The sequence below is a fragment of the Tachypleus tridentatus genome, chromosome 7 (genome assembly GCF_004210375.1).
Source record: "Tachypleus tridentatus isolate NWPU-2018 chromosome 7, ASM421037v1, whole genome shotgun sequence".
Classification (NCBI taxonomy): domain Eukaryota; kingdom Metazoa; phylum Arthropoda; class Merostomata; order Xiphosura; family Limulidae; genus Tachypleus; species Tachypleus tridentatus.
Window position 1 is genome coordinate 13598607 of NC_134831.1, and position 23077 is coordinate 13621683.

The 23077-nt window shown below is 31.6% G+C and overlaps 1 protein-coding gene across 3 annotated transcripts in view; it reads right to left on the reverse strand.

The window, feature by feature from the left end:
- Positions 1-204: 204 nt before the first annotated feature.
- Epg5 (ectopic P-granules autophagy protein 5) overlaps positions 205-23077 on the reverse strand; it is a 98678-nt gene continuing 75805 nt past the window's right edge. For all 3 annotated transcript variants that reach the window (XM_076510385.1, XM_076510384.1, XM_076510387.1), the window contains 10 exons: positions 19059-19232; positions 17865-18031; positions 17220-17399; positions 13971-14143; positions 11126-11337; positions 10457-10699; positions 9449-9671; positions 9145-9232; positions 5286-5404; positions 205-4846 (listed from right to left, as the gene is read on the reverse strand). In XM_076510385.1, the coding sequence (XP_076366500.1) occupies positions 4513-4846; positions 5286-5404; positions 9145-9232; positions 9449-9671; positions 10457-10699; positions 11126-11337; positions 13971-14143; positions 17220-17399; positions 17865-18031; positions 19059-19232 (1913 nt within the window). In that variant the 3' untranslated portion in view covers positions 205-4512. The remainder of the gene's footprint in view (positions 4847-5285; positions 5405-9144; positions 9233-9448; positions 9672-10456; positions 10700-11125; positions 11338-13970; positions 14144-17219; positions 17400-17864; positions 18032-19058; positions 19233-23077) is intronic.

Sequence of the window (23077 nt, forward strand, 5' to 3'; positions counted from 1 at the left end):
ATGTTGGTTGATACTGGTTCACTCAATGGTTGTCACTCAGATCATTATTATGTGGCTGTAAATTCCAAGTAATAATATTGATACAAATGTGTTTCATATTGCCCTATTTTTCATGTCATAAGGGTCCTATTTATGCATTAAAGTCAAAATGATATCTCAATTACTATCACTGGACCAATTCTAAACCAGTCTTGAAGCTGTTAATATATTAAACAATATTTTTTTATTTATAGCTTTCCAGAGTTACTGTACAATACAGATAAAACTATTTAAATTAATTAATTGATATTCCCACATAGTATTAAAAGGAAAAAAAAAATTGTTACAACAGTATCAGTGGAACAGTTCAAAAAGCTTTTTCTTGAACAGTCTACTGAATTAAACATACCATTACAGACATTTAAAATAAAAAGTATCTCTTAGTAATCATTTTATATTACATGTAAACAAAAGGCACCTATTCAAATTATTTAATTTCATCAGATTTTAGGTTATATAATGTAGTGGAGAATGTTATGTGACAGGGTATGGTATAGTATTTCTCTAAATATGATTTAACTATATTCCCCAAGATATATTTGCCATGTTTATCTAAAAATGTTAATGTTAAGCTTACCTATTTGATCACAAAGTTATCTAGAACTGAAACCCTTAAGTCCAAAAAAAAATCTTGAAGGGAGGTTTGACTCCACCTGATCTATCTAAAGAAAACCCCTGATTAATACAAATAAGTTTTACTTCCACTTTTACCATCGTGAATTCAAAATTTTGAATTGCATTTGGTTTTTCTGATTGTACAAACTTATAAAAAAAATATCTGGCAACACAAAACATTGTGATTATCAGAGGTTTAGTATCTAGAAAAGCTTTGAATAATTATGAAACTGTGGTTTAGATGTATGTCACTACAAAAAATATTCTTGTTATATCTTCAGTCAGGATAGCAGCATGCATGCACTGCCTTCTTAGATTCAGTGATTTTCTATAAGAAACTGCTAGAAATAGTATTTCTTTCTGTTATTAATAACTCTACACTTCTGTGTGACCTTTTTTTTTTAGAGCACATAACAGATGATATCTTTTGAATTACCCCTCCTATATATAAAAATTTAAACTTATTGGTCATTTAAAATCTAAAGCTAAGTCTGGTTAAGGTATTTCAAATAGGTCTGTGTGTCATTTTCAACAGAAATATATAATGAAGTCAATGATGAGTAGAAAAGAGAATGCTCAATTCTGGTGTCAATTTGTCAATGTCAAAAAAAGTCTTGACATCCAAAATAGGTAAACAGTCATTTAAAGAAATTTGGCTTACCAGGGATAAAGGTAACTTTGTTGACATTTTAAAGATGGCTACAGTGTGGTCACAATGCAAAGCTTGCAGAAATAACTAATGTATGTAGAGTGCAAAACATTAATACTGACTATTATACAGCTGGAGTCTAAGTGAGTCAGTTGAATACTTTTAAATAACAAGGTGAAACCAGCTACTAATGTTTTGTCAAGAATGCCATACACACATCATCCATACCAGACATTTCCAAACAGCTAGCTTTCCCATGTTTTTAAAGAGGCATAAATAAATAATGACAGCATCAAGTGTTAAAAAAACTGTCTGCTACTTTCCTCACATAATGGAGAGAATGAAGTTATAACTGAAATGTTCAAATTTCAAGTTCTCTCTTTCTATGCTTTATTAACATTAAGTTTTTGAATAAAGAACTTACAAAAAAAAATCAAAGTGCTAGTCTTAATTTAATTTAAAGCAATGTGATGGTAATGTTTTGGCAACAAAACATCCAAAAGCCAGTTCTAATACTGAGAGCAAAATAGGTAATTATTTACCTTTTATGTTACTTTCACTTAGCTAACAAATGATCAAAATTGTGGCCTCGGGGAACATGTACATATAAATTTAAATATACATTCACTCTACCTGTACACACTAGTCCAGTAGTTTACTTGACTCCATTGGGCCACCACTATATGTGAGTTGCCATATTCTATCTCGCACTGAAACAAAACTAAGGAACAGGTAGGCAGGAAAATTACTGTTAACAGAACACACAGTTGAAAGATACTTTAAGAGTTTCTGTGAAATGAGACATTGTGGCATTAACTGCCACTATTTTTACTTAATGGCTGCTTTTGCTTTAAATGTGGTACAATTGACTCATTTCTCCAGACAAGTAAATTGCTAGTCTTTTTCAAGATTTTATCCATTAGTTTTACTGTATATTAACAAAAACCCAAATAAGATGGAAAAAAACAACAACAATTCATCATGGCAACACTCAAGATCAGAATCATGCACGAATACTCTAGCCACAGCAGTCCTGCTGACAAACTGTGTAGGACTAGAGTTTATTTACCAAAATCAGTGGATGGAATTTACAAAGATAACTGTCTTCGAGAGCCAAGTTCACTACCTGTCTACAGACCAAGTTTCTGGCAGCAAAGTCATCACAAAGGACATCAGTAAGAGACCTCTGAAAACATAAAAAGATAATTGTCTGTTCTGCAGATTCTTTATAGTGAAAACCACAATAAAGTAACTGTTTTGACAGTTAATTTTCTGTATATAAGAACACATACTGTTGTAAGTTAAGATTAGATGAGAATGTCAGCCTTGTATGAATTCCCTCTAGCACAGACAGAATGGGTTCTTTTTTTTTGAAACTGCTATACATGATACTTAAAAGTAGCTGAGAATTTATTCTGTACATAAAACAATAACTATCTTCTTTTATTAGTTTTTAATGCTGTAGTAAATACTGACAAGGTCGTTGAAGCATACAGTATTGATACCTAAAAAGCATGCATGGAAATGATTTTCAAATCAATGACAACAATGCCAGCTCCTGCATGTGTGCATGTCATGTACTAACATCTTAATTTAAGCAACAGTTGGTGAATCAAGTATATAGACTTAGAAGTTGCATGTCTGTTTTGATGCAGTATACCCACAATAAGCAAGTGGTGATTACAAAGGCCATTTTACTGGCTGCACCTTATGCAAAGCAAACCTACTGTACCTACCTGGATGAGCACAAGAGCTGCAAGAAAAATTAAAGCAAATCACTCAACCAAAAATTCACTCATTGATGAAATAAAGAAAAATAATATATTGAGAAAGATGCATGTGCTCTCAAAAAGCAGCTGACAAATTGGCTTTGAAGGTTTACCTGACTTGTAAGATCAAAAAGTTCGTTCTGATTTGATAAAGACACATCTGCAACTCATAAAACAATAAGTGGAGAAAACAGTCAAAGAACTTAAAACAAAACACACATTCACACGTAATGTCAAACTAGAATTTTCACCACTCATTAGTAGGTCATGTTGAAGTGGAAGGATATATAAAAAGAAAAGAGGACATGTTCCAATTACATTTTCTACATATTGTCTTAAAGTAAAAATGAAGATATCTAATACGTAGGAGGGTTGTAACTGTACATGACAAGTAGTATGCTTGTAGCTTGTCTTTAGTTAAGAAGAAAAAGGCACACCTTCTAATCTGATGTAGGTCTTGTAAAAACTGAGATAGTAGATAGGTTGATAACTTGTAATTAAACAAAGTCATAGAGCTATTCCTTGACCAAATTTTATAAATGCAGATAGATGGAAAATCAGAGTTTTATTAAAAGGTTTTTCAGTGGCTGAGGTGACTGGGTTTCTTCATCAACAAACATCTCATTGTTGAAAACATGATGGGAAGAATCAGTTGTGGCACAAAATCAACACTATTGGGAACAAAGCTTAGTTCAGCACAGCAAAACATTACTGACACTACAATGTTTAGGGTTAATGCAGTGTACTTTAATGAACCTTTTTGAGAAGCAATACTTCAAGCAGTGTTCTGTATCAGACATTTTTGTTTAGTTCAATCAAAATGCACATTCTTTTAATATGGTGAATACATATTTTGTGTCCATTTATATATTGGTCAGTTTTATTCATGTGTTAAGATTTAAGCTTCTGTAAATAAACAAACCCTAACGACCATTTTCTACCACAGTTATGATCTAAATCAACAAATATTCCAGAATCCAAGCATTTAAAGATAAATAAGGAAAAGGTATTATATTATTATTTTATACTTATGTTCTGATATAAAATTTAAATAATTAACCCATGCAAGCCTTGTTATTTTTCTATGCAAATTACAAAATTAACAGTTTTACTTGTTACAACATAGTTAAATAATACTAGAAAATATTAAAACTAGGGAAGTAATTACAACCTTGTCATTATAAAACCTTCTGTAAACAAATTGGGGTTATTTCAGGACAGATAACTTTCAGTTGGAAAAAAGTTGTATATTTACAACCAAAAATGTACAATAACTGGACTTCTTTCAAAGTTAGGACCCCATCAAGTTATATTTATGTATATTTTTTGGAGTGCTTAGCACTCAGTCCAGTAATTTACCATTACATAATTATAACATCATACTTACATAAAAACAATATTTTGAAAATTACAAGATATCTATATGAAACACAAGTAATTTTACAATTTATTTAAGATTTTTAAATATAACAAATTAGGGTAAAAGAAAGCAGCCAGCTGCTTTATGACGAGAGTTCCATCACGTAGGTTATTCTTTGCATCAAGGATAAAGCTAACCATTTTTTCAAGCTCTTCTTTCATTGGAAAATACTGTTTGTTGGTACACAAACTTTCAAACAGAGAGAGAGAGTTTGCTGCTTGACTGGAGGGTTTACCACTGTTACCTGGTGGAGTCTGAGGGTGACCTGGAGCATATTCTGTGAGTCGAATAGGTGCATTTACAGGTAATTGTAGTAGAAGAAACACAGCCAGTGTGCGACACATAAAACGAAACCTGTGGGATATAAAAATGCACTGAAAATGCTGAAGGTATTATTACTCAACCAAACAACAATAAAAATGCAATGATTTTAAAATGCATTCTGTATTATTTGCTATGTAGCTAAATTCACATGTGTTTATTTCTTTCCTTCTCTTTGTGGTTTATATTTTTATGAGCTGGCTTGGAAATACTTTTAAAACTAAGTGATCCAGAAGTAATAATAAAAGACAAAAGGTTTAGACAGTAATAAACCACATGTAAATTTTCATGTTGTTTATCATCACTGCTGATTGCCTGCTAATTGAGCAATAATTTTCACAAACATTTCTTTATAATAATCCACTTATTGTAGACAGGGCTAAGATGCTTATAATATATTTACATCTGTAATTTGATAATATTGAACTTAGATTTAACATAAATATGTGTACTTGAAACTTTCTTTTACTACCTCAAAGAAAAAGATGATTTCCTTCCAAATCCTACAACTCCTAAAATCCCTGTGGATGACCTATCCTCTCCAAGGACCAGAAGACTTGTGCAGAAGTTGGCCAGACACCTTCCTACAAGCTAATACAAGACAATAATTATACACAAAATTACACAAGGACTACCATTATTATAATGCTTTACAGGAACAACTATCATTGCAGTTTGGAACTGGAAACAGGTTCCCAATAAGTTAGAAAAAAAGATAAAAGAAACATTACTTTTCTATGGAAGAGCTCTTCTAGAAAAAATAAAATTTTTGACATTAATCCTTTTTAAAAAACACTTCTTGAACATTTAACTCAAAGTATTATACAAAATAAAATAACTAAACATGCAAAATTAGTTTACAACCATAATATGACAATTCTGTATCTTACTAAAAAAAAGTTATTTATGAAAAACTGCATCAGTTTTTACCAATTAATTTGAACAAAAACTAAAAATTAAAAGCTCAATCAACTTTTTAATACATTCAAACAATTAGAACAGAAATTAATTATCTGTTTATCAGTTGAAACTCCAGAAATCATACTTAATTCTACAAATTTACAATATATAAACTGTTTGCTAGTCTATAGAAATGGTGGATAACAGTGCAGGTAAAGGATTAAGACTATATCACTTATAAACACTTCTTCATGATCAACTAATTTCAACAAAAAAATTGACACAATATTAGTATCACATGTAATTGTTTTATTTTTTATATTATGTTTGAAAAAAAGTGACGTTTTTAACTAATTTCTTTTACTAGCAAACAAACTAACATTTTCTAAAGTATCACGTCTTGCAATGTAGAAAAACAAACACAAACCACGATACACCACAACTACCAGACTTCAGAAGAAAAAATGACTTAATTAACCTGTTCATTGTTATAGCTGTTTCCAAATAGCATCTTATTGCAGGTTAAATTAGTGCCAAGATGCATACATCTCTTAACACCAAATATTTGTAGCTAAAACTAAGCCTAAATGTTCAAAGAAAGATTAGACTAATGTTTCAACTTTTGAAACACAATGTTTGATAGTTTGCAACAAATGGTGATTTTTTTTCAAACAAATCTTCCAGATGAACATCTGAAAAAAATTACATCACATTTTTTCTTTGGCACATAAGACATTCCTTTGTTAAAATGTTCAGATTCTAACCAATAAGCAATGTCTAAATAATGTAAAATTTAATGTTAACTTGGAGCAGTTCCACCTTTAGACTTTTTCCATAAAAAGAACAAGTTATAGATGAATGCACTGTTAGAACCACACCTTAAAGGAGAGTTAAGCTCTTATTGTAAAACAGTTTGTATTTAGGTATAGCTAAATTATTACAACAGAAGTAATCAGGAAATACAAAAATATGTATTATCACACATTATCTTATCTAAATTCACTGTCTGTGATTAAGTTAGACATAAACTTGCAATGACTATTTTCTGAAACATTTGTCATTCTTATTAACTAACAAAGTTAGGGTTACGTTTTGGTAAGTTTTCATCAAAATATTTCAACTATTAATCACACATGCAAATCATTTTACATAAATAGAAAATTTCCGTTATTATATTTCTTGTAAACATTCCTGAAAAACTGTCTCACACAAATGATGTATCTCTGTAGCTGAAGTTATTAGAAATTAGTTGTTATTTGTTAACCCTATTTCCACAGGTACAGGCAAAAGTGCACGTGCCATAACTTTTACAGAATACTATTCAGCACATGTATTTGACACCAGAGCTATCAATTATTAACTTTACCCTACACTGTTGCTTTAGCGACAGCTAATGGTAAAGGACAGTAAGTACCATGAACAGTTTGAACAGTTAGTGCAAAAAATGCTTTTCAGAGATTATACAAATAAAACACTAAAACTGGTTCCTTGTACATTCAGTTAAAAGTATCCCTAGACTATTCTAACAATAATAATATTCATACATAAATATAAAAACCTGTTAGTTTAGGCTTATGACTTATTTTTATCTTGTAAAATTTTTGAGCAACAGTCCCAATGAATTTTATGCCAGAATATAAGAAATAAAAAAGGTTTAAAAGTAAACCATGCCTAGTACAAAAAGCATGCTTCCATAAGGAACAGATTTAAAACTTTTAATTAAAGATGCTTGGCTAGGAAGGAGAAGCATAGTTTATTATCAGTCTGGGTAAGATAGGGAACCACAGTTTTGTATTTTATGAAGACTGACATTTGTTTTTATTGGCTTAACTATAAAGGAGAACCATAATTTATTATTAGCTTGACTAGGAAGGAGGACCACAGTTTGTTATTGGCTTGACTAGGAACAAGAACCACATTTTTTTTACTAGTTTGTCTAGGAAAGAGAACCATAGGTTTTTTTATTAGATTGACTAGGATGGAGAACCAGTTTTTTTCTAGCTTGACTAGGAAGGAGAACCACAGTTTTTTACTAGCTTGACTAGGAAAGAGAACCGCAGTTTTTTTACTAGTTTTTCTAGGAAAGACAACCACAATTTATTATTAGATTGACTGGGATGGAGAACCACAGTTAATTATTAGCTTGACCAGGAAGGAGAACCACGGTTAATTATTAGCTTGACCAGGAAGGAGAACCACATTTTTTTTACTAGTTTGTCTGGGAAAGAGAACCACAGGTTTTTTTTACTAGTTTGTCTAGAAAAGAGAACCATAGGTTTTTTACTAGTTTGTCTAGGAAAGAGAACCATAGGTTTTTTTATTAGATTGACTAGGATGGAGAACCAGTTTTTTTCTAGCTTGACTAGGAAGGAGAACCACAGTTTTTTACTAGCTTGACTAGGAAGGAGAACCACAGTTTTTTACTAGCTTGACTAGGAAGGAGAACCACAGTTTTTTACTAGCTTGACTAGGAAAGAGAACCACAGTTTTTTTACTAGTTTTTCTAGGAAAGACAACCACAATTTATTATTAGATTGACTGGGATGGAGAACCACAGTTAATTATTAGCTTGACTAGAAAAGAGAACCACAGGTTTTTTCACTAGTTTGTCTAGGAAAGAGAACCATAGGTTTTTTACTAGTTTGTTTAGGAAAGAGAACCACAGGTTTTTTATTAGATTGACTAGGATGGAGAACCAGTTTTTTCTAGATTGACTAGGAAGTAGAACCACAGTTTTTTACTAGCTTGACTAGGAAAGAGAACCAGTTTTTTCTACATTGACTAGGAAGTAGAACCACAGTTTTTTACTAGCTTGACTAGGAAAGAGAACCAGTTTTTTTACTAGTTTGTCTAGGAAAGAGAACCAGAGTTTTTTACAAGTTTGTCTTGGAAAGACAACAACAATTTATTATTAGATTGACTGGGATGGAGAACCATAGTTTATTATTAGCTTGACTAGGAAGGAGAACCACAGTTAATTATTAGCTTGACTAGGAAAGAGAACCACAATTTTTTTACTAGTTTGTCTAGGAAAGAGAACCACACTTTTTCATTAGCTCAACTAGGATGGAGAACTACAGTTTATTATTAGATTGACTAGGATGGAAAACAACAGTCTTTATTAGCTTGACTACAAGGAGGGGACCACAGTTTGTTTTTATTAGCTTGACCATGAAGAAGAAACACAGTTTATTATTACTTGAGGTAAGGAGAACCAAAGTTTATTGTTAGCTTGGCTATGATGGAAAATCATGTTCTTAAAATAAGCTTGGCTAGAAAAGAGAAATCAAAGCTACTTACCATCACTCAGTATTCTTTTCTAGATGCTTCCTATCAGGAATCATCAAATATAGATTTTTTCTTGACTTCTCTGATAACATGCATCTGTAATTTATTTTGTTTTTTAACTTATCCCAAAATTTCAATCTTACCTTGACATTTCCACCATAGTCTATCTGTCGAATAGCCAGATTAATTACTTGGTCCCACAGTAACAACAGTTTGGGTTCATTTTGTTCACTATATTAAGAAAAATGTAAACAATTTCACAGACATATATGAAGACATCTTTCCAGAAATGCATCTTATATACATAACCTAGTGTTTATTTTTCAATCAGTGATATTTTAAGTGACAATATTAAACATAACTGAAACACAACTAGATAACAAATGTTTTCAATAAAGTAATAACGTCACCCTCTGAAAATCATGCAGTACCCATTCATTCTCTCACCTAGGTTTGGCCTGTCCACACCAGTTCACCAACTGCTCCAACATACGCTGTTCTTCTTGGATACTCTGGCAATAAGGAAGACTCTGAAGTTGGTAGGCAAACAGTGTTAAGTGGGCATTTTCTGCCACACATGTAGACAGAAAATCCATTAAAGTCAACTGAGGGACATGAAGAAATGACACTATCTGGGACCATCCACCATCTGGAGGTAGTATTTCTGGGGCTGTAACAATAATGTAATTCTTATTTCAGGCTGCATAAAATAAATACATGGCACTTAACAATATTTTGAATTAAGTTGTTTTTTTGGCTAACTATTTCAAATACCTTAACAAATGGTTGCTGATTTTACAGTTTACTTAGTACATTTAGACTTGGTACATGTGCATAGTAAATTCACTTTACATACTCCCCAAAAAAACTAATAATTGAAAAATGATACTGAAAAGGATTCCACCACAAAAAAGAAATTAAAAATAACATAAGACAATTTGTACCAGATTATGTAACATTTTTTTTAAAACTAGAATTGAATGCACCCAGTTGAAGTTCATTTCTCCACACTGTAGAGTTAAATGTTTTTTCTGTTTGCTTTACATGAAAGGTACCAAGTAAATTCAATGCCAAAAATTAAAGCATTATATGAAATGCTGTAGTAATAGAAGTTCAATAGTAATATGCTTGTAATGTGCATCAGACACTATACTTTAACACAAGCAGTGCAATTTTGTGCTAAGACTACATTTATCATTTCAAATGTGATTTGTTTAAAACATCTATATTCTAGAAGGTTTTTCAGTACTTTATGAGTCTTGTTATTTAACAGAATTACTCTTCATCACCTCCATAGGCCTAAAGTCAAGTAATTTATGAAGTTTCTGTTTTTCTGTCATTCACATTTCAGAATATCTTCTTAAAAGGCTGTATTATTTGTATGAATATACAAATAGGTTTAAAATAAGCTTACATTATAATACTGTCAGGTCAAATCTAGCCATATTAACTTACAGCTGAAGAAGAAGGAGGTTATACAGGTTTCAGTGACTGACACAAGGTGTGAAACTGCAGCCAGATGACATGCTGAATGAAGAAGTGGTAAAATTATAACACTTCCAGAGTTATTCTTGGTCCATGAGAGCAAACTATTCAGAGCTAACTCCTGTACAAGAGGTAAAGGACAGTTGTTGAGGATACCAAGACATTCTGTGATCATTTTGACAGCTTCAGAGAACATGTTCGATGGGACAGAACCTATAAATGAAATTGGAGTACATATTTATATACAACAAATGTTTTATACAAGATTTTTACAAAGCAGAAACTTGTAATAAAAGAAAGAATACTAATCATTATAAAAAACTGGCAAAGTAAAAAATGAATATTAAATAAACTGTGTGTATTTATGGAAAACCTTCAGATACAAATAAGAAATTAAGTTACATAAGTAATATTCAATGTCTTACATTCTTAAAGATTAAATATTTTAGATTTATTAATATAGTGATACCTATTCCAAAGTACAAATATTATTTCTAATATCTTGCTGTAACTTACAATGATAATATATACTGTTCCACCTTATCATTAGTAAATCCCAGGCAGATGAAATATATTTACATATTCAACTATATTGATACAATACTAGCAAAGAAAACTTTTGACATCTGAACAGTTTACCTGCTGAAGCTATGGATTCAATTTCTGTGAATAATCCAGATACAAAGTTACAGAACATAACTGGGTTTTTCTGTAGTAGCTTGGAATTCTTTAAGGCGTACTTATTGACAAGGTCCACACAATTTCTTATGTAGAGAACTCTCTTGCTGACAAGCTCTCTGGGTTCTTCATTATGTTTGATTTTTGCAACACCACAAATGATTTTCACTAGACTAATATATTAAATACACAAATAGCTCAATTTCAAGACTAAAAATAACAAAACAAAAAAGTTAACACTGTCTACAGACTCTGTTTGTACTGAAATTTTTATGACAAATTTTAAGAAATATCCAAAGCTGTCTGAATACTAAAAACATATAGTAATACAAATATAATTGTTGTTACGTATAGGAGAAAGTTATAAGTTAAACAAACAAATGCATTATCTATCCTTACATAATTGTAATTCTATAAACTATCATGGTTAGGTTTCACTGTATGAGATTTGATTCTGCTACTTGTTTTGAAATTAGGCCAAACATGATTGGTTTTGCATAATCATGAGTATAACCCTATAATTATCAGTATTGTGTGCAAGTATAACAATGTAATTTAAATAATTTTGTACAGATATAGATAATGTTTCTACATCTTTCAATAAATTACTAAAACTAGCAAAAAACTTAACTTTCTTACTAAAAGTATTTCTAATATAATAGCATAAAACTTGATGGTTTCCTAAACAAGCTTTATATTTAACCTGTGGTAGTATGTTTTAGACTGTGCTGTACATACACTTTGGTATCCCAACTTGTTTGCTGCAGTATAAAAGAAACTACAGTTGCTGTTCAGTGTGAGATAATTTCTTTACTATCTCTTTATGGGTAGGTCAAAGTGCACATCACGACCACTCATACAGTTATATTCAAAATGCAATTAAACTACTTTGTTATTAGTTTATACAAATAACATCAAAACGTAGTTAATGGGTCAAATTTTAATATAAATGTTAAGAGTTTAACTTTATACAATATTTATAAGAAGTCTTCCCTCTTCTCTAATTTATTTACCACCTTTCTGAGAAGTATGGAATTTAATACAAATTACTCATTATAATATATTACTAAAGCAAAGCATAATTTTTATAGCCTTCAGTCATACTTACTGACAGTCACAAACTAGAAAAGCAGTCATATCTGCCACACCCACCTGTCACATCATCTCTTTCACAAGTTACCAATAGTTCTCTCTGACATTTTATACTATATAGCCCATGGCCAACAGAAAGGTAAAGTTTTAATCTGAGATGACATTTTTCATTTTCAGTACATAGAACTATCTATTAAATCTTCAACTTGAAATCTCCTGTCACAGTCTTCAGATTGACAAGCTCAAGATAAGATATAAGAACATTTAGATGCATTATTTAAGTAAATAAAAATTATCTGGTATAGCAGTATCATTGGTATGAAATTAGGCTTAAGTTTCATTGACAACCAACAGCAAAACAAAAATCACAGGTGTGTGAAATATTTCTTGCTTTTTATTATAAATGTAACTAAAATGTAAAACTTAAAACTTATTAAGTAAGGTTATGAAAAAAATTACATGAGGTATGCTAAGCAAGCAGCTAGAGCATTACATAATTTGATACAGTAATATGAGCTACAAATTCACTGAGTGATTTGCAGCTTGTGTGGTGTGATTACTAGTTAGATATGGGTCAAAGGGCTAAAAAAACAATAAAACTAAGTCTAAACAAAAGTATACTTTTATAAGTTCTAAGCTATTTAAGATGAACAACTATAGTATCCAGTTATAATTTGCAGTCAAGAAAGAAAGAGTAATTTAAGATTTATTTCATATTTTTCTCATAGTGGTCACAAGGTTGGTCAAACTGACCAGATGCATAGAGTTAGGGAAGAGAAAATAACTGACAAATTGTGAAGTTTGACAAGGAAAAAACAGTTTGATATTTATTCAGCAATCACAAAATAAAAATAGATAATTTTCTGATGAAGAAAAGTATCTTGAATTTTAACATTAAAATCACTTTATACTGAGAACAGTCAACACTGACTTCATAATGTTCACAGAAGGATATTTTGTAAAATACTTAATTAAAAATTTGACTTTTTGAGTACAAAAGACTTGCATTGTTACTGAAAGTTTACCAAACTTTGTGAAGATGCACAGAATATATTAAAAAGTTATAGTATGGAAATTGATGGTTACTTCAGGTTTAAAAACTTGGCAAAATCAACTCAGTCCATAGCAAGAGGGTTAATAGTGATAAAAATGTAGAATGGGACATTTCATTGTTGATCCTCATGTGAAAACAATTCTTTAAATTTATATATTGCCCTTCTGATAAAACAGTTAACTTCTTGTACAAGTTAATACACAGTTGATTGTTTAAGTTTATGATAACTAAACAGCAATACATACCTGCAGCAATAAAGAGGTGAATGGTGGAGATTTGTCTCCAAACTTTTGAGAAAGTAGGTTATCTTAGTAAAAATATTAGACATTCACGTTACTACACAACACACAAAATAACTACAATAAAACACACACATTTCCTTCTATTGCATTATATGCATATCTAAACTAACTACATCTTTGCAGGGATGTAGGAAAGAAGGTAAGTATATGTCAAAGAGCTTATGCCACAAATTAACAAATACCATGCCACAGGTCTAAAATCACAAACAGGAAATGGATTAGCTTCTTAACTCACAACAACACTGTACGAAGTCTTCAAACAAAAGAGTAATTATCAAAACACTGAAACTCTAGCTACAGTAACTGATTTAATAGTCAAATTTAAAGTGTTAAATTTACTCTAAAAAAATCTCCTAACCTAAGGGCTAAGAACTGAACATCTGATGGCTGTTCCTTTTGTACTGACATCATTACTGTTCTTGGATCCATGGATTTAAATGCCCTCTCAATGATTCCACAAACAGCTTGGGTATCAAGAATATGCCAAGGATAAATTTCAGCCTGTGCTAACAGAAGTTTCATGGCATGGACCTGTGCAAGATAAATAATTATTACATTACACAATACTTCTGGATAGCTCCTCTTTCTACAAGACACTTATATGCAAGTGAACAAAAACAATACACTATCTGGGCAGGATACAACATTACAGTCTTGTAAAATATTTGCAGTGTATCAGGTTAACAATGATACTTCAGATTACTAGTACATAGAGAACAAAAAATGACTAAATACTTCATACTGAGGTACAGTTCTACACTTATGAAGAAAACAAGTTAGAGAGTGTTTGCTTGTCAAACACAAAGGTACAAAAATGGGATATCTAGGCTATGCTCACTAGGATCATCAAAACCTGACTTTTAATGTTATAAGCTTCCATTCATACCACTAAGCCACTATAATGTGCCATAGAGTGAAGTTTTGTGTCTTCAGATAACACAAGTACAATAAGACGAGCATTTAAACTTGGCAATTCCAACACAGCATATTGTAGGCCTTACATTTATATTCTCTCTCACTAACAGTTTGGAGACAATATTAACAAGTATTCCACATGCTGTGGAAACAAAAAAAGATTATTTTGACAGCAAACAAACTAATTATTGGAAATCATTGATTCTAGGATCCAGATTTATTGCACAAGGTTTAAAAGTATTTAAAAGTTACAATATAATAATTTCTCTTGTTTCTCTATCAGCTATACATCAGATATCAGTTTCATTATTAATAGAGTAACTGGGATGGTTAAAGCGTTTGGTACCAAGAAGGTCTTTTTTCATGCTAATACAAGATTTATGCTTGTTGAAATACTAAGAGTCATTTGGGTCTACCCTACATAATGGTGATTGCACTTTTTTAAATTGTTAAAATAATTGCAACTATAATGAAATGTTTATCTCTCAGATAACTATAACATAACAGTTCATATATCTAAGACAAATTTAACTGCTTAACATACATCACAAACATAATGAAACAGTGTATTCTTGAACAACTCACCAACTAAATAAAATGGAACATAACAAAACAGTCCAATAACCTAGAACACAGGAGACAACAAACAGATATGTGTAAGTGTGAATTCAGTGTTTATCTCCCATGAATATACATACTGAGAATGACTGATAATGTAGAAAATCTAGGGTTAAGGGAATTCAGTTGTGCTTCAAAATGTAATATTATTATCTGATCAAAACAGCCAAGTTAAAATGAATGGGTCAGCTACACAGAAATATAATATCAAAAAACAGAAAAACGTTACACAGAAGGGTAAAGCCTGTAAAGATGTAACATACAAGTAGGTAAAACTTGGGAAACAGCCTCTTTTTTTACTGCAACTAAAATGTGTATTTTTATAATTTTCAAATACAAATAAACATGCATACAGAAGGATGAATATGTTATATTGAAACACTTTTGAACAATTAGGTCAACTAATTACATAACAACCACAGCTGATACACAGCAGAGTTGCATGTATCAGAATTATATTGTGTTGAATTTCTTAGACAGTGTAAGGCCACTGAAAATTGAAAATTAATAGCCTTTACCAACACACAATATTCATATATTTAAGTCATAAATATGTATTCAGATTGGGATTTAGAATATCTAAAATGGGAATCTCTCTTATACTTTATAAAGTTAAAAAACAAAGAAATATGGATCAACTTGGAACCATCCAAATAAAGACCTGCAAGTCCTATCAAAGATGTGGTAAGCTAAGTGTGGCTTCCTGTAATAGGTTAAGATCAATTAACACAAAAGATCAGTGTCAGAAACTAACCACATGCTTCAGACAAAAGTATACAACATAAAAAAATTCTTAATATAAAAAAGTAGTATGAGTCATGTGCATGAGTTGCCTACACATAACAATTGTTCAACTGTCAGATACCTTAAGCAGAAGGAAGATAAAATGGATATTTATGTTAATCCATATGAAAACATTCTGGTCAAGTTACTGGTTCAAGATAATGAATGCTGAAAATAGCAATTATAAGAAGGAAAAAAAAAACAGCCTATTTCTACCAGTTTGTTTGTAATTACATACAAAGCTACACAATGGGCTATCTGTGCTCTATCCACCACAGGTATCAAACTTGGTTTCTAGAATTGTAAATCCACAGGCATACTGCTGTGCCACTGGATATCATCTCTAGTAGTGAAAAAAGATTTTACTTTCTTATTTTTACTTTGTTGTCCATGTTCAATGTTATTTCCTTATAACAAATATAACTTTTTCCGTTGCATGTATTTGATATTTCTCCGTTAGATACGCTGCTTCTGGGTATTACATGCTTTTATTTGCTCTTTATATTCAGATTCTTTCAACTGTCAAATTACACTTTGCAGTTTTTGCTAAGTGATACATGTTCATTCTTGTAAGCCTACAAATAAAACAGTTTTGCTAAGCTAAATTTAGGAATTTATATTTTAAAAATGATTTCTTTTATATTATTTATGCAAATCAAAATTAGTGAAAGATAAACCTAATAAAACTTTTTTATCTCTTTCTCTTATCAAATGTAAGTTATAATACATCATCTCTCTCCAAAGAATAATTTTATAGCTCTCACCATAGTTTTCCTTCCTCTAGAACTGACTTGTAAGCAATTTTATGCAAGGTTCATTTTTATTCTTACATGTTGTAATTGTAACTTTGTTTTATTAAGGTTATTAGCCACATATTCATTCCAGCATCATCAAGTAAATAAGTGAAGGAACTTTACAAACTATTTGTAGAGTAAATTACCCTTTCAAAATTATAAAAATAATATCTAAAAGCACTTATTTATTCAATAAGCGACTTTGATACACATCTTAGATTAACACTAACTCAGTTGTAGTTCATACTATAAAAATTAGTGTTGGTTAATAATAAAATGTACAGATTGTAAATATTACTAACACACACAAAAAACAACAAAAAACAAAAACGATTATGCAGTTCACCTGCAAGACAGTAAATGTATTATTAAGTTTACTGTGTGTACTAATATACATAACAATTCTTATTATGTTAAGACTTTTACACAAATCAAATTAAGACACCTTGTTTTTTTTATTTGAAAAAAAAAAAACAATTACATTTTTAGCAACCTACATCAAATATGTGAGGCTCCTGTAAAAGTCTAAAAACAAGATGAGCAAAATCATTCAAGACTGCTGTCATAATTTTCTGTGACTCAGTGTTAATCAAATGCTGAACCACATTTGGCCATGGGACTTGTAGAAAAATACTGCTCAGAAAGGGCAAACAGTCAGTTATGTCATCTTGTACAATCTACGAGAAAAAAAAATGGATGGACACATTTAAGAAGTATTTCATTTTTTTTGGAAGTTTAAATTACTTACTTTTTTATAAAAACTGTTCTATTACTAATACAAAAAAAAACTGTTTCCATTCCTCTCCCATTCTGTTGGTCCCATTAATAACTCTACTTATGAAAAATTAAAATGTTTCAGCAGTTAGCTGCCATTGTCATTACTTATATTTTCAGCTCTAATTCCAACAATATCTCCAAGGTTCAGCCAGCTTAGGAAAGTTATATTAGTCCTAAATACATACACTGAGATAACAATGCAAAACAATCTTTGTGATAAAAGTAAACTAATAAAAATTAAATATAATTAAAAAATAACGGTATTTGATATACTAAACAATATGACCAATACTGTTAACAATAGTAACAATAAGGAAACATCTCATAAGGAAACACAGAAACACTAATTTTATTCTAATTCTCACCTTGCTCATCAGTTCTACATCTCTTGGGGTGGGAAAAAACTCTGACCATGTTAATTCACTCAAAGCCATGTGACACACATTAAGAGTGGTTTCTTTCAAGGCCTTGTGAGCAAAAGAGGTTACGTAGTACTCCCAAATGTAGGAATGAACACTATAGATGTTTGCTCCTGGTTTAAAATCATGATATACACTCAGTTCAACTATAATCACATATTCCAATGCATGTACAAAACTGATTAATCACTTGTAATCATTTCTTAAGATAAATATATTTACTAAGTGAATTAAAAATAACTTCCATATCAGTTGAAAATGAAGACAAAAACACAAAACTTAAACATAAAAACAATTACTATGTTAAGTCTTATCTTCTAAATATATTAGCTATCCTTGAAAGAAAACAAATACTCTGACCAACTATGTTCATATAATATTAATATTATTCAATTATTATTATCACAATTTCCAAGTTTTACATATATGATACTTTAAACCAATATGTAATACATCCACATAATACTTTAAACCAATATGAATACATCCACATATGATACTTTAAACTAATATGAATACATCCACATATGATACTTTAAACTAATATGAATACATCCACATATGATACTTTAAACCAATATGAATACATCCACATATGATACTTTAAACCAATATGAATACATCCACATATGATACTTTAAACCAATATGATACTTTAAACCAATATGTATACATCCACATATGTACATTAATAATTCTTCTTTATATGCAAAATTGTGAATTTCTTTATAAAAGATAGGAATCAATACAACTAAAAAAGCCTTACGGTTAAGCCTACATCTTATAAATGTGAGTTTAGCATGAAAAAGTTATTAATACACAGCAAACAAATATTAGTCTGAAATCAAAGCCACAATATAAAACACAAGGTAAAATTTTCTATAAGTCTAGTAAACTTTAAGTAAGTTATTTAATATCAGGTTGAATGGTTCTACCATTTAATACAAACTATAAGAATAACATAATTAGCTACTGGAAGTAGTGTACTGAATGTTTATCTCATGCTGGCCAATATCAAAAACACTGAATGATGATTATATTATATACAAAAGTGAATGAAAAAAATATTATACCATAAAATATGTTTTTAATACAGTTGGACAGTTAAATTTAGTACTTTTGAAAACTGTTAAAACACACCTTTTGCCCATTCATGAAGACAACTCAGAGAAGACACAAACACTTGAAACACTAGGCTAGCTGATTCTGTATCCTCATGTAACCAAGGTAACTGGAACCTTCCATCCATCATGAAAGGATGGATCCATGGTTGAAAAGCATGATATAATTCTTTCCATATATCTTGCACAACTTCTATTAAAAGTCAAGTTGTACTCAGTATTAAATATGAGGTTCGCTCACCATCACACATCCCCATATTTTTATTAAAGAATTATAATATTTTGGATTATAAAAAATAACATATTTCACCATTCATAAAATTTAAGTCCTCTTCAAAGTTAATTTGTTAGAAACACTAAATATTCAAATTACTATGTACTCATAAAAATTTACACTTTATAGCAAAGGTAAAACAAGTGTTTTGCATTAAAACAGTTTTGCCTTTTTTATCAGTTACATTGTATATTCGGAAAAAGGTTTATAAGTTTCCATAAACCAAAGCTTCAATTCAGTTTAGAATATCAGCAAACTGTGAAGTATACTTAAGCTTAAAAAAGAAAATCAATGTATACTGTGTATGTAATAAATTACTAGAAACCATAAAAAATTACAAAACTAGGACAAACAAGAAAATGCTACTGTAAGGAAGTACACAAGGTTGTTTATGATTTATTTTGACAACTACATATCCAATCACCTTCACTGTAACCACAACAGTTAAAGAAATGACTTCCTAGTTGCAACTCAGTTGAAGTGCAGTGACTTACATGGGTAGATAGTGACTAAAACTGACCCTTTCTGAAAGGGTTACATTACAGGATTCTCTGACATGATGTTCTATTCCATCAATGTAAAAAAACAACATATGGATTAAAAAAGAATACCTATAGTGTTGAAACATAAGACAAAAGGCAAAATTGCAGCAGGAAAATAAGAGGTAGTGAAGAAAATTTAACATTGGAAATAACCAAGAATACAGTGATAAATTGCAGTTAAAGTAAGAAATTATCTTGGAACTGGACACAGAGCCAAGCTCATAAGTTTCTCCTGAGACATATAGTTACAAATACAAATTTATGTAATGCTACATGCAAGCCTCTTCCAAACACTTCTGTGTTTTTGGGTCAGTTAGATGAACCTCCTTAAGTTAAAAATTGTGCACAGTTGATGGACTTTGGAAAGGTCATGAAGAGGACTGGAATATCAATGGCCTCAGTGTATTGTACAAAAACCTCCTACAACTTATAACTAGGAACATCATGTAGAATATGTAGTTAAAGAAAAATAAGCTGTATTGTTTGCTCATTCATCTTTGTATTATTACCAGAAATGGAAAAAATACTCAGCATTTACAAGAACTTGGTTCTTCAGTAATTACAAGGAGGAAAAAAAGGTAAAATAAATGTATCTCTAGTAGTAGTCAAAAATGAGAATTTATTACCTTATTATATCACAGAACGGAAAATTACGCATGGAAATTAAAGTACTAATGATTGGAAAAGTAAACAAGAATACATGAGGTTATTTCAAATAAAGCTTAATTAGGATTCTTATAATAAAGTAAGGATTATACGTAACATTGTATAAAAACATTATAGTAGTCTTCTTTGGAAAAATTAAGCCCATAAAATTAAAGTACAAAAGATTGAAAAAGTAAACAAGAATACATGTGGTTATTTAAAATGAAGTTTAACTAAGATTCTTGTAACAAAGCCTTGTCTACTCTTTAATCCACAGTGAGCCAAAGACACTGTTGGAGGCACAGAAAGATCTGTCTGCACTCATACAGTAGCAATGGAATGTAGTGCAGTAGCATACATTTGAAATGGTATGGGAGGAAACTACTTTCAATCTTCTGGATAAGAAATGTTGTTTATAGTATGTAAACATTGTACCTCTTTCTTTTCCACCTATTTACAGCAAGACTGAACATAAGACAGATGAAAACCATCACATCTGATGCAACAACTGATGCAGTGAGGGTCCAATTGATACTTGCAGGTGCCATTATCTTTGCAACCACAATGAGCACACATCAAAGAACCATGACAAGATGCCTTTGAATATCAAAACCATTGACAATGCAACCATCTGAAAGGGTTAGAAATATATGGCCATATCTTACACTTAAGATAAACTGCCTTGACAGAGGCAAATAGACATGGCTATGTAAATGTCAAAATTGGAACACTGGTCAGCAGCATAATTCTGTCCTTGTGAAGGGAGATGTGTTGCACAACAACAACAACAACAAATTCTTGGCTGGGGAAACCAACAAGGATCTCTGACTTGAGAATTTTCCTTACATCCCTCTCTAAGATTTAAAGTCTTTGTGAGGACTTTAAAGTACCATAGGGAGTAACCTCAATAAGGCTTTTGAATTAAAGAAGAGTTTACTATGGTGTAGCACAAATGTTTCAACCAAGATGTTTCCAGAACATAACTCTTGACTAACTTGGGAGAGCCAGTAAACCCCTCTTATCCCTTTTGGATGAAAAATTGGAGACATTTGTTTTAAGGATTTCTAAGTCAAGGAATGTAAAATTAGAAAACAAGGTACAGAAATCAAATTGGGTGGTGACTATCGAACAGTCTTCTATACATGGTTACTTATCAGTTAACTGTTTTTATTTTATTTTTATTTGGAGGCAGTAGATCTATAAGAAAAAGAATCAGTACCCACTGACCCCACCCATCATGAATCCTATGAATGGATGCACTACAATGCCAAACAAGGACACTGTAGCAATGCAGGACTTTATGAGCACCATACCTAAACATCAGTATCAGTTGTAATATACAGCATATGCTGAGAATGCCCAATACCAGTACTCAGCTGACCCAAGCCCAACAGGACTAGCTGACAGAACCTGGAGAGGGCATCCCAAGCCCATCCATCTACAAGAATTCAAGGCCAAAGTGGTGTGCTGCAGTGTCCTAGACACCACTCAACCACCAGGTTCCTCTCCTTCTCTTCGTGGATCATCATATGAGGGCTGTTCAAAAAATACGCGGACTGTTTGAATTGCGCGGCTCCAGTTGGTTCCAGGGGAATCCGCTTGGTGTCGCTAGGTTCGCACAGATCAGCTGATTACGACGCCATTTCCCGATTGCAGATATCTTTATTTGTGTATTAGCTACACAGTTTTAAGTGAAGTGCGATTTTTTCGTTTGGTGGATTTCAGAATGAATGACCTGAAGGAGCAACGACTTGCTGTGAAATTTTGTGTTAAACTTGGAAAATCTGTGACTGAAACTTTTGCTATGCTTAACATGGCTTACGGTGATGTTGCTATGAAGCGTACGGCATGTTTCAAGTGGCATGAACGTTTTAAGGATGGTCAACAGTCCAATGAAGATGATGAGTGTCCTGGACATCCTTCCATGTCAACTGACGACCCACACGTCGACAAAATCAACGTCTGACTGTCAGGGAGCTTGCTGAAGAGTGTGGGATATCAGTTGGATCTTGTTACGAGATTTTGACCGAAAAATTGAAGATGCACTGCATTGCTGCGAAATTCAGCCCTCAGAACTCGTGAGTTTTTTGGCCAAACACTCGATCACTGTTCTTCCCCCACCCCCCCTACTCACCTGACCTTGCTCCTTGTAATTTTTTCTTGTTCCCCAAACTCAAAAGACCCTTAAAAGGAAGAAGATTTGAGACAATTCCCGAGATTAAGGCAAATGCGACGAAGGAGCTGGAGGACATTACAAAAGAAGCGTACCAGGACTGTTTCAACAAGTGGAAACACCGTTGGGATAAGTGTGTGCATTGGGGAGGAGAGTACTTTGAAGGGGTCCCAGACCTGTAACTTCTAAATAAAGTACATTTTGTTTTATGACGCAGTCCACGTATTTTTTGAACAGACCTCGTATATATAGCAAACAAGTGGGCAGATGTTCAAATTCCAGAAGAGGTAAATTGAAAATACGGAATCTTCCTTGGGACTTCCCCTCACCACATACAAGAATCCACCTCAAGGAGCAACAGTTAGAGTTACTCAACTAAAATAAAGTATCAAAGTAGTAGCTTA